The sequence below is a fragment of the Culex pipiens genome, chromosome 2, assembly GCF_016801865.2.
Source record: "Culex pipiens pallens isolate TS chromosome 2, TS_CPP_V2, whole genome shotgun sequence".
NCBI lineage: Eukaryota > Metazoa > Arthropoda > Insecta > Diptera > Culicidae > Culex > Culex pipiens.
The window spans coordinates 158700948-158713836 of NC_068938.1; the positions used below are offsets into that span (position 1 = coordinate 158700948).

Sequence of the window (12889 nt, forward strand, 5' to 3'; positions counted from 1 at the left end):
ACTTTTAGTAAATAACTCATATTTAGAGCATTTTGCATTTAAACCAATCGATGCACGTTTTCTGTGTTTCCATGGATACAAATAAACAAATCACAAATATAAGGTTCGATTGTACGCATTTCCGTGATCTAAACAACAACGTAACGTTTACACTCCCTTCTTTTAACTCCTGTTGATAAATCCGATGTTTAGGTAAATTAAAAATAACACTAAGTATTTAGAATTTATTCTATAGGGATCCATCCATTATTCACGAAGACATTTTTGTTAATCTCAGCTCCCTACCCTTCTCGTGGTCAATTGTCCATAAAAAAACTTTTTTGTATGGAGCGTGGACAAATGCCATCCCCGTACAATCGAACCATATATTTCGATGCCTATGTGCTCTCTTGTAATATGCTTACTGGTTTTCCTATCTAGCACAGAGGCATCGATTTGTTTTTTGTTTATTTCCAGACTTTTTTTTTGATTAGGTCCTATAAACATATGAAACACATCAGCTTATAGGACCTTTTCAAAAAAAAACTCTAGATTTGTATCCATGGAAACACAGAAAACGTGCATCAATTGGTTTAAATGCAAAATGCAAAATATGAGTTATTTACTAAAAGTAATTCATTGATTAAGCACGTAGTGTGCCATGAGAAAACAACACCAGGTGGCCATAATATTAGAGGATGAGCCAATTATGTTTAAAAACAGATACGATATAGCCGCACTTCAAATTAGGCTTAAATTTTTCTTAATATTGTATGCCAATGATGATTAAATTCAACATTTTCAGATATTCAATATTCTTTCTTCACAAAAACTTGAATATCTCAGCTCAGAGTTGATGAAACTTCAAAGCAAGGGTCCTGATTTTTGGTTCAATGAACAGAAACCACTCACTCATCGCCTATCCAGTCGTCGCCTATTCTAACCCGCTAGCATTCATGAGCGAATGATACTCGCAAGCAGCCAGCGAGTGGCCCGAACTGTTCACTCAGCGAACAAATACATCGTGAAAATTTTTACCTACTCCGTCGCTCGACGACACTCACACACTACCATGCTCAGCGAAGAGCCATTCTCACAAAATGCCAGCGCGGCAGTCTTTTTGTCTTCACGCCCTCAGTTTGTCATCAATTTGATTTTTTCTTGGTGGAAGTTTCTTTGAATGGTGTCTATAATGTTATGAAATCACAATAAATGCACAATTTAATTGATAACATTGATTTTAAGCAACCCAAATCAATGAGTATAACGCAGCGCATCAGAGAAAAAATGTTTTCAGTTCAGAGTGATCGGTGACGTTCGGCCTGCCAGAGCCGTTCGGAGACTGAGCCGATCAGAGAGAGAAGGAGAGTAGAAGCGAGAGTGTTCGGGAGCGAATGGTGAGAAAGTGACAAACAGTAGTAATTCATCAGGGCAGTATCGCGTCGCCTGCTATTTGTGCTCGCGAATGGAGTGGTTGATTTTGAAAAATCAGGACCCTTGCTTCAAAGTTGCTTAGACGAAAATCTTTGGCGGAAAATTTACTACAAGATGCATGTATTTTCACATATGAGGAAATTTTTGTGTTCAATACCGAGGGAAAAGATTAAAAAAAGGTAAAGCAAAAACTCATATTTGTCGACATAAAAGCTACCGGGAAAGTGAAAACAAGGGTTAAAAAGCCAAATCGATACATTAACTTGTTTATTGGACCACAGACCATCATTTAATGATATAGGCTATTTGAAATTTCAAAATTTTCCATTTTTTCTAAGCAGATTTTGTGAAATTGTCGAAAAAACTGACTTTTTTAAAAAAAAAATGCCCAGGGAACGTGGTAAACAATTTTTCCGAAAGTTTTCATGTATGAGAGAGTTGTTTCTAACATGATGTTCTATCATTTGAGAACTGAGCACATTGAATTCCTCGACTTCGTGTTTTTTTGGGACACGCTATTGACACACATTAAATCAAATCACATTTGTTAGTTAAAATTAAGATCCCTTAGTATATTTCGTTTTCAGCTTAATCTACCTTCAAAAGTTTAATACTTACATCGTTTCTTGCCTTTCTGGCTACACTGCTTTGTTTGAAATAAAATTCCCGAAAAAAATTGCTTCTCAGTTTATCCGAAGTATTCCCTCCCTTTCTTTATAAAACACCCAAATAATGTCCCTCCCTACCCTAGCAGATCACCCTAGCCGCCGTCCACCGTGTTAGAGCTTGTCCAGCAGGTTGGACACCAGCAGTGGTGCCAACCCTTCGGAATTCGGTCCCAGCTGTCCTTCGGGTGGTCCTTTCGTCTTGTGGCGAGTTTTGGGCCACTTTTTGTGCTTGCCCGAGGAGGAACTCTTCGTCGATTTCGATTTCGAGGAGGTCGGGGTCGAAGCTTGGGAGGGCTTGGGGACTATCTTACAGGCCTTGAGCGATCCGGGGAGGTGCTCGGACCGGTTGCAGTGCGGGCTGCGCAGGATTCGTATGCTAATGTCCGGCTCGACGCCGGAGGTGGTCGATTGGCTGGTGAGGGAGGAGTCCACGGTGGTGGAGCAGGAGATCTGTGGAGAAGAAGAAGGGCAAGTTTTAAGGAGCAATCCCTCAAAAAGTACTAAAAGAGCAAAAAAAACACTATTTTCAAATTGATTAATTTCGGTCATGTTCCGGGCTCGTTCCAAAAGATACAAATCCAATCAACGCAATTGAATTTCGCATCGAAAGAGTTACGCCAAGTCGAGGAAGCGCGAAGAGCGTATGTACTTCAATTCACTTTAGCTTCATTGGCGCGTTTCCTTGGTTGTGACGAAGAGAAGAGATTTTCATTTTATTATTCCATACTCGGTGCCATGAATCACTCACGAGAAGTCGATCGCAGACTGACTGCATCTTGTCATGGTGTACTGCTGAGTGGGTGGGAGTGGGGTGGTGGTAGTAAATCATTCAGTTACCCACCCACCAAGAGTAGAATGACAGTTGGGAAGTTGGAAAAATATAAGGAAAAAGGGAAATTTGTATCGATTTCTTTGAAATGTTGTTTAAAAAAATGTGAATTGTAACAATTGGAAATTAGAAAATAAATATATTCGAATTGATTTTCAACCCTGTTTTCCCAAAAATACAGCATGGCGCCACCCTTAAAAGTAAACGAAACCCCCCGAATAAAAAACAAATCACGGTCACTTACGCAATCTTTTCCGGAGCCGGCAACTGGGGCGTTCCCATCCTTCGGAGATCCTGCTGTACTACTGTACGAACTACCCACGCTGCTTCCACCAGCAGGACTGCTACTGCTGCTCCCGGTGTCGTATATCATTGCTCGGTTCCTCAGCTCGTGCTTTATGCTCCAATCACGGAGATAGATATCGGTCTGTATCGGAATGCCACCGCTCGATAAGCGCACTATGAATTGCCATCTGGGGGAAAGAAATTGAGGAGGAACAAGAACAGAAGAGAATAAGCAATTTTATCGGTTTGGCACATCACTACTATTGCTATGAAAAGATGACTCTTCTTGATGCAGATACTAGAAGAACCTGGCTTGGGATTGTTTTATTGGGAACAAGCGATATAGAAAATCTTTTGGCGTTGTACCTTATTTGGACCTAGAACCAAATTATGTTTTATTAGAAGAATTCGATTTGTACTTAGCAAGTGTTCCATGTTCTTTGTTACCGAAAAAAATGTGTCAAAAAATCTTTTTCAAAAATTTCACATTTATCTCTACAACACATCCGAAGACACGTACGGCAAAATAACTTCATGCTTCGTAATCTTAGCAATTCTATATTTCTGGGAAAACTTTTGTCCGCATTTCCAGCGTTCGAATGCTTCCGGTTGCTGCTGCTGTTAGTTACAGAACTGGCAAGCAGAGGTGCACGACGGTGCAACCGAGCTTGACGAGCTGCAGCTGCTTCAACTTGAGGATGATTTTTCTGCGAAAAGTAATTCGTGAAGTTACAGCACATTGTTACCAAATCGACGTGATCATGCTATCTTGTCGTGCACACCCTATTTACGTTCAGATAGCAAAGCATACAATAACAAATAACTACGTTTTCTCAAACTGATTGTTTTGTACATTCTCCCGAAATTTGGTTGAAACTGGTTGCCAGAGTCCAGAGTTAGAATCAAAGTATAAACAGTATACCTGCATGCACATGTGACAAAACGGCATCGACTGAAATTCCCTTTGGCAAGAAGTCAAACTGGTGTGTAAAGATAGCACGATCTGATCGAACATACACTGCATATAAAAAATTGCACAAGGTTTTTACGTTTTTCGTTAAATATCTAAGCATTGAAATCGAGTTTTGGATGTCGTTGAATTGCCGCACAAATCAAGAGCTATCAGAAAAACCAATAAAATTTAGTAGTTTATTTAAGAAAACCGTAGCAAATTCCAACTTTTCATGAAATCCTAACACGTAGCCTTATGGGTGGAACAAATTTGACTTGCGTTTATCTCGGCTTGCTGTTTTTACATACGGGCAATGAAGGTCAAACGGTGATGCAAAATGGCGTTCTCAACCAAAAATGCATGTGCGTCAAGATAGCACGATCACGATGAAATCGATAAGGTGCCATCCAGGATGAGAGTTTTGATGATGGACTTCTATTCGGACTTTTTTTCTTTTTTCACCAGCAGAATAATAGAAACTGAGGTAAGGCTATAATGCTGCTCGAAGAATTAACTTTTCATAAGAACTTCGTAAACCCATCTTCGTGTATACTTATCGACTCAGAATTTAAATTTGAACAAATGTCGTTGTGTGTATGTGTGTGTGTATGTATGTATGTGAACAACAGACTAGCTCATGTTTCTCGGCACTGGCTGAACCGATTTGACCTTTTCGACTTGGTTTAGAGTCCCATAGATCGAGTTTTATACAAATTGAAGTTTCGATAAGTACCGTCAGTGGGGGTGACTATGGGTCAAAAAACGATACACCACTCGTAATTTCTTGATAACAAAAACAATTTTAATAAAATCAAAAAAAATTTAACGCAGAACTATTCTTAGATAGTTTACTGAAATTTTCCCGAAATATGGTGGCATTTGATCAACTCTACCTTAAATGCCAATCGTTTGAAATGAAAGTAAAATTAAGCTCAAATACAACAATATGGTAAAAACAGGTCATCCAACAGTGTTTCTTGTTCGAGGGATTCGTATTGACATGCTACAATGTTTGAAGTAGAGATTTTCAAACATTTAGGTACTTTTCGAGCAATTCCAGCAAAAATATTAAAAAGTTGATTTTTCGAGACGAAATTTTTGGCCAAAAACGTACCTCAACTTTAGACAGCTGCCAAAATGACAGGATTTGTTGTATGAACGAGATTTTTTCAATCATCTTAAGATGTCCCCTACACAACACTTTTAACAGAATTTAGTTTCATTGAGAAGAACCTGAGAAATTTTCAAATCCGTAAAAAAACACATTGACCCAATCTCCCCCCTTAGACCCAATGTCACCCCCACTGACGGTACACTCAGAACTGGGCATCGGCATACGAGAGGATAAAGAGCACGGTTCGGTAGTAAAATGGTACTGTGTGCGGACGGAGAGGATAAATCCCGAAATTACCGAGAGTACTTTACTCATGGGTTCATTTCCCAAAAAAGTTCATCTATAAAAAAAAGTACCTGTACCGAGACTCGAACACAAGACCTTCGGCTTTTTGAACCGTGCCTTTGCCGTTTGGGTCACCATGGTTCGGTGACTAAGTGGCGTTCATTTGTCCGTTTAAGCCACTCTATAGGATGAACTGTTTCAATGAACGAATGAACACGCGAGAGGTCTTCACTCACGCAAAATAGTACTTTCCTCACGTTTCTTTTCGGGAGGACTATCCCCTCGTTTTTTAATTTTGGGTGTAGTTAAAAAGATATTCATAAAAATGTGTTTCGTCATACGTCAACGAGTCCAAAACATTGAAGATCTGGCAACCCTGTCTGGCAGAAAAATAAGTTGAATTTTGGAATGTTGAAAATTTGGTAGGTTGAATATTACCTCTTTTTTTGAGTAATATTACATAAAAAATGTGTAAAAATGTGAACCTGATGAATATTCATCATTTTCTGGGGTAAAATTAATAATTTTTTTTGACACAAAATCTGTCACCATTTCCTGATGGATATTACCATAACCATTTTTCTGTGCATGTTGGTGCTTTTTATTTCAGATCTAAAATAATTCAAACGAAATTTGTGTTCAAACACTCCAAACCCATCATATCAGCCATTGTTGGTAAAGAGTGTGGAAGGCACCAAATACTTTGGCTAAAAAAAATAAGGGGCCAATGCTTTCTTAAAATCTTAAAAATTTCAATCGAATTCGACTTGCATACATAAAACATAAAATATAAAAACAATATAAAATTCATTTTTGATATTTATTTTGAGCGGTGTTGTTTAAGTGTCAAACAACCAGCTCTCAGCAACTACAATTATCACGCCTGCATATTCATGCCCAGAATACAACTGCTCTTCTCTCTGTATTGATACACTCAGCGCCAAACATAGCCGAATACGTTTTTTTTCTGTATACTCTCGCGTGTGACATTCTCCTTTTCTCTCTCATTCCCGCTTTCACGATCATCGCACCGCAACAACGTTCCGCCACAAAAGCCGTCATAAAACCAATTTGCAAGCGCAGTTTTACGGAACGTCATGCGTGGTCGGCTCCTAATCTCCGTCTCGCGTTTTTTCATTTTAGGTTTCGGAGAGATTAAGAGATTCGGCGGTGAGAGTGCAAAGTCGAGGAAAAGGGGAGGAGTAATAGACCAGTTCTCTTAGATTTCGGTCATTCGATTTTTTTGTATTTTTTAATCCGACTGAAACTTTTTTGGTGCCTTCGGTATGCCCAAAGATGCCATTTTGCATCATTAGTTTGTCCATATAATTTTCCATACAAATTTGGCAGTTGTCCATACAAAAATGATTTATGAAAATCCAAAAATCTGTATCCTTTGAAAGAATTTTTTGATCGATTTGTTGTCTTCGGCAAAGTTGTAGGTATGGATATGGACCATACTGAAAAAAATGATACACGGTAAAAAAAAATTTGGTGATTTTTGTTTAACTTTTTGTCACTAAAACTTGATTTGCAAAAAAACACTATTTTTATTTTTTTTAAATTTTTTGGTTTGTTTTAGAGGACAACAAATGCCATCTTTTCAGAAATTTGCAGGTTGTGGAAAAAATCTTTGACCGAGTTATGATTTTTTAAATCAATACTGATTTTTTCAAAAAAATCGAAATATCGGTCGCAAAATTTTTTAACTTCATTTTTCGATGTAAAATCTAATTTGCAATCAAAAAGTACTCCAGTGAAATTTTGATAAAGTGCACCGTTTTCACGTTAAATTCTTTTTAGGGTAACTTTTTTGAAAATAGTCGCAGTTTTTCTTTTTTTTAAATTAGTGCACATGTTTGCCCACTTTTGAAAAAAGTATTTTATAAAAGCTGAGAAAACTCTCTAAATTTTTCCTTTCTGAACTTTGTTGATACGACCCTTAGTTGATGAGATATTGCCATGCAAAGGCTTAAAAACATGAAAATTTATGTTTTCCAAGTCTCACCCAAACAACCCACCATTTTCTAACGTCGATATGTCAGCAACTAATGGTTCGATTTTCAATGTTAAAATATGAAACATTCGTAAAATTTTTCGATCTTTTCAAAACAATATTTTCGAAAAATTTAAATCAAGACTAACATTTCATGAGGGCCAAACATTCAATATTACGCACTTTTAAAATGTTAGTCTTGGTTTAAAAATTTTGAAAGTATTTTTTTCGAAAAGATCGGAAAATTTCACGAATGTTTCATATTTTATTATTGAAAATCGGACCATTAGTTGCTGAGATTTCGACATTAAAAAATGTTGGGTTGTTTGGGTGAGACTTGGAAAACCTCGACGTTCCTGTTTTTAAACCTTTGCATGGCAATATCTCAGAAACTAAGGGTCGTATCAACAAAGTTCAAAAAGGCAAATTATAGAGAATTTTCTCAGCTTTTCAAAAATATTTTTTTCAGAAATGGGCATGTGCACTAATTTAAAAAAATGAAATACTGTGACTATTTTCAAAACAGTCACCTAATTATGGCTTTAACTTAAAAACGGTGCAATTTATCAAAATTTCACTAAATTACTTTTTGATTGCAAATTTTAACATTGAAAAATGAAGTTGAAAAGTTTTTGCGACCAATATTTCAATTTTTTGAAATAATCAGTATTGATTAAAAAATTCATAACTCATTCAAGGGTTTTTTGCACAACCTGTAAATTTCTGAAAAGTTGGCATTTGATGTCCTCTAAAACATATAAAAAAAAAAAATTAAAATAGAGTTTTTCGGCAAATCAAGTTTTAGTGACAAAAAGTTAAATAAAAAATCACCAATTTTTTTACCGTGTATTATTTTTTTCCAGTGTAGTCCTTATCCATACCTACAACTTTGCCCAAGACACCAAATCGATCAAAAATTTCCTTCAAAAAATACAGATTTTTGAATTTTCATACATCATTTTTGTATGGATAGCTGCCAAATTTGTATGGAAAATTATATGGACAAACTTATGATGAAAACAAACTTGCTTCTTTGGGCATACCGAAGGCACCAAAAAAAAATTCAGCCGGATTAAAAAATACAAAAATTAAAATTGAAGAAAAAAGACCGATTTCGTAGAGAATTGCTCTATAGAGAGAGATCACGAGACTCAAGAAGAGATCTCACAAGCTATCGTGACGATCGCTATACTCTCTGATGTTTTTGGTGCAGAGATAATCTAATGATAGCTTTTTTTTATCACTCATTTGCAACAATTATTTCGAGCATGATTGAACCAGTTAAAAGTATTAGATATTTTGTTGAATTTTTATGTATACTATTGGAATATTATTCATTGAACAACAGTCTTTTCGAGTTTCTTTAAGTATACAATTTGTAAAACAAAATTAAGCTATAACAACTTCAAACAAAAAATAATGTATTCATTTTTTCATTTTTTGAATACATACCGTCAGTGGGGGTCAAAAAACAATACACCTTTAGGCGTCATCCATAAAGTACGTCACGCTCTAGGGGGGGAGGGAGGGGTTGTCGCAAGTGTGACAAAATGTGACATGGGGGAAAGGGGGGTACGTGAGACTGTGACGTCACGCTAGACTATTTCTTAAATACTGAAATTTCAGTCTTAAAATATAGATAAAAAAAAGTTTCATGTTTGATAAACTATACTTATAAACCAAACACGATTCAAGGCTTTAAAAACAGAGTTTTTGATGATGTTATTTGATTAAATCATCAGATCTATAAAAATCAAAACAAAACCTGTAAAAATTAAAAACTTTGTCGATTGAACTCCGAATATATAAATAATCTTTTTTATAAATAATGCTTAAATTGTACAAAATTAAACAAGATTGTGGGGGGGGGGGGTCCGACCAAACGTAACGTATTTTTCGAGGGGGTCGGAGCCAGCGTGACAAAGTGTGACATAGGAGGGGAGGGGGGATTAATTTTGGACGATTTTAGCTTGTCATACTTTATGGATGACGCCTTTCGTAATTTCTTAATAACAAAAACAATTTAAAAAACATTGGAAATCTTTTAACGTAGAATTATTCATAGATAGTTTACTTACTTTTATCCAACATATTTTTTGACAAAGCGAAAACAGTTGAAATTGTGGTGAGACTTTTCTTGTTTTGGCCGTCCTAGTTATTATATATAAAATTATAATTTGAACTTTTTTAATGATATAAAATTCTTTAAAAAACTACACAACTCGCATTTTTCAAGTTTATGTCCATAATTAAACGCTTCAGTTTCGTCAAGTATGATAGATGTGGGCTATCTGAGCACGCTTTGATCGATAAATTCTTGCCAATAAATAGAATTGAAAATCACGGGTAAAAATGCTATGGAACCAACTTTGTATGGTACCCCACCTGACGCATGTGATTGCACATGGCTGCTTCAGTTGATTAAATGGCATTAATAACCGAAATTTTCAATTTTATTTATATGCAAGAAATTAACAAAAAAACAGTTCTGTCAATTGGAGCGTGTTCAGGGAGCCCAAATGTATTTCAACGCATCAATATCTGGAAAGTAAGAGTTAAACACATGCGTGTAAAGGAGAGTTTACATTCTGTGCTATAAATGTTTGGATTGTTGCAATAAAAAAAAGTTGTTATGCTGGTGATGGATAATATAGTACATGTTAGTTTAGTTTAATTTGATTAACTTTCAACAGTATAATTTTAATTATTAGCAATTTTCATTCCTGGAACAACAACAACGAAAACATCCAACCCACCAGTTAGGTTGGAAAACTAATGAATCAAATAAATTTTGCAACATGCCTTGCTGATCGATGTTCGTGTTCCAGTCTCTGTCCAGCTCCAGGATTAGCACTGAAGCCCCAATGAATTGACTCATTAAACTAAATACAGCAATAGAAACTGCCTGAATGCCCGCTAGTAATCGATATTACCCAGGTGAATCCTGTGCATCCATTGCATCACTGCCCGGTACTTCCTATCGATTGAATGGATAAATTGTTGCAAATTATGTAACACATCACAATCTCGGAATAACACCCCCACCCACTGACAACAATAGATATTCATAAGGCGACGACGACGACGACGACAGCAAAAGGTCGCCGTAATTACGCCCTCCGATGGGCATTGCGTCTTACTGCGTAGGGATGAGACTCACCTTAGTACGAGCTGGTGGAGACGTCCGTGTTGGCCGAGCCTTCGCAGCACCCGGCAGGCTCCGATAAGGGACAGTTGATGCGTGGGCAGCACCTGCAGGCCCTCCTGGTACTGGGTGACGGCTTCCAGCAATAAATCTGTAATTAGTTTTGAGCGAAGGGAAGGTTTGATTTTGATTAAAGTCAGAACTAGTTGGAGGTGGTGAGGCGTGAGGTGTGTTAATACGTTTTGACACTTTACATCATATATTACATCATCTTACATCTATTACTCGAACGCACATCCACACATTTCCTTTCGCTATTTCGTCTAAATTTAATCAGAAGTGTTGAGAAACCTCGTGCATATCCAGCTGCTATGCCGATGCTTCACAGACCTCAAACCCTTACATGGAATCGATTGGGATCGAATGCAGCAGAAATTGTACAAAATCTAATTATCTTCAGCTTCCACGACCAGTTCCCAAACCCCTTAATTGTCACAACCACAACTCTGCTCTCGGTTCTTGCCAACTCAACAGTCAGAGTGGTGGGAAACGGCGTCCGGACTTCCAGGTGCAAGATAATTTCCATTTCCATGTCATTCAAATTCCAGTAATGACTTCCGGTTATCCGCACGAACCCCGCGTAATTCGTCGGAATCGATTGATCCTGGACCTGCAGCTTCCAACTCTGCTGACAGGTATCCAACTCGACGTTTTACCCTTTTGGGGAGGGGAAGAAGGGATAAAGTTACTGGAACAAGCTTATTGAGGAGCTGGTGAGAAGGAGGGGAAAACTGTATTCTATTCCGAAGAATGTCAATCAGTTAACAACTACCAGAACCATCAATTTCAATATATTTTTTTAATGGTAAGCTTATTTTAGTTCGCTCAAGTGATTCCTTGTGGTGACAACTTGTAATTTTTGGATTAGTACTCTCAGAGTTTTCAGCTTTTATTCAGAAATTCAAACATAAGTGAAGACATAATTTGATAAATTCCTTCAGTATTTTAAAATATGACAAAAATTGGAAATTAATTACACTTTGCTTAGCGAATTAAGCTTAACCAAACACGTTTTTTCTTAATTAATTATCCATAAACCACGTGCACTATTTTTGGAAATCTCAAACTCCCCTCCCCCCTTTGTGGACAATTGTCCATATAAGAAAAGTCTTGATTTAAAAATATTTTAAATATTTTTTTCAAAAAGATCGGAAAATTTCACTAATGTTTCATATTTTAACATTGTAAATCGGACCATTAGTTGCTGAGATATCGACGTTAGAAAATGGTGGGTTGTTTGGGGCAGACTTGGAAAACATCAATTTTCATGTTTTAAAACCTTTGCATGGCAGTATCTCAGCAACTAAGGGTCATAGCAACAAAGTTCAAATAAGCAAAATATAGAGAATTTTCTCAGCTCTTCAAAAATATTTTTTTCGAAGGTGGGCAAACATGTGCACTAATTTTAAAAAATGAAAAACTGCGACTATTTTCAAAAAAGTCACCTAAAAATGGATTTAACTTGAAAACGGTGCACTTAATCAAAATTTCACTAAAGTACTTTTTGATTGCAAATTTGATTTTACATCCAAAAATTAAATTGAAATTTTTTTGCGACCAATATTTAGATTTTTTTAAATCTGCATTGATTAAAAAAATTATTACTCGGTCAATGATTTTTTGCACAACCTGGATGTTTCTGAAAAGTTGGCATTTGATAACCTCTAAAACATATCAGAAAATAAATAAAATAAAAATAGTGTTTTTTTTGCAAATCAAGTTTAAGTGACAAAAAGGGTCTAACACAACCAGACCAAACAGAGGGATAAGCGTTGTGGAGCCATCCGTGGATAGGGCGTCCTAAAATGCTAATGCTAATGCTAATGCTAATCAAGTTTAAGTGACAAAAAGTTAAATAAAAAATCACCAAATTTTATTTTACTGTGTATAATTTTTTCCAGTGTAGTCCATATCCATACCTACAACTTTGCCGAAGACACCAAATAGATCAAAAAATTCCTTCAAAAGATACAGATTTTTGAATTTTCATACATCATTTTTGTATGGACAGCTGCCAAATTTGTATGGAAAATTATATCGACAAACTAATGATGCAAAATGGTTTCTTTGGGCATACCGAAGGCTCCACAAAAGTTTCAATCGGATTAAAATAATACAAAAAAAATCGAATGACCGAAATCT

At 36.4% G+C, this 12889-nt stretch overlaps 1 protein-coding gene across 1 annotated transcript in view; it reads right to left on the reverse strand.

Annotated features, from left to right (window-relative positions):
* Positions 1–1760: 1760 nt before the first annotated feature.
* LOC120424578 (protein O-mannosyl-transferase TMTC1-like) overlaps positions 1761–12889 on the reverse strand; it is a 75871-nt gene continuing 64742 nt past the window's right edge. Inside the window, exons 6-8 of the mRNA XM_052707032.1 lie at positions 10703–10838; positions 3155–3383; positions 1761–2531 (exon numbers count right to left, since the gene is read on the reverse strand). Coding sequence (XP_052562992.1) covers positions 2193–2531; positions 3155–3383; positions 10703–10838 — 704 coding nt within the window. The 3' untranslated portion in view covers positions 1761–2192. The remainder of the gene's footprint in view (positions 2532–3154; positions 3384–10702; positions 10839–12889) is intronic.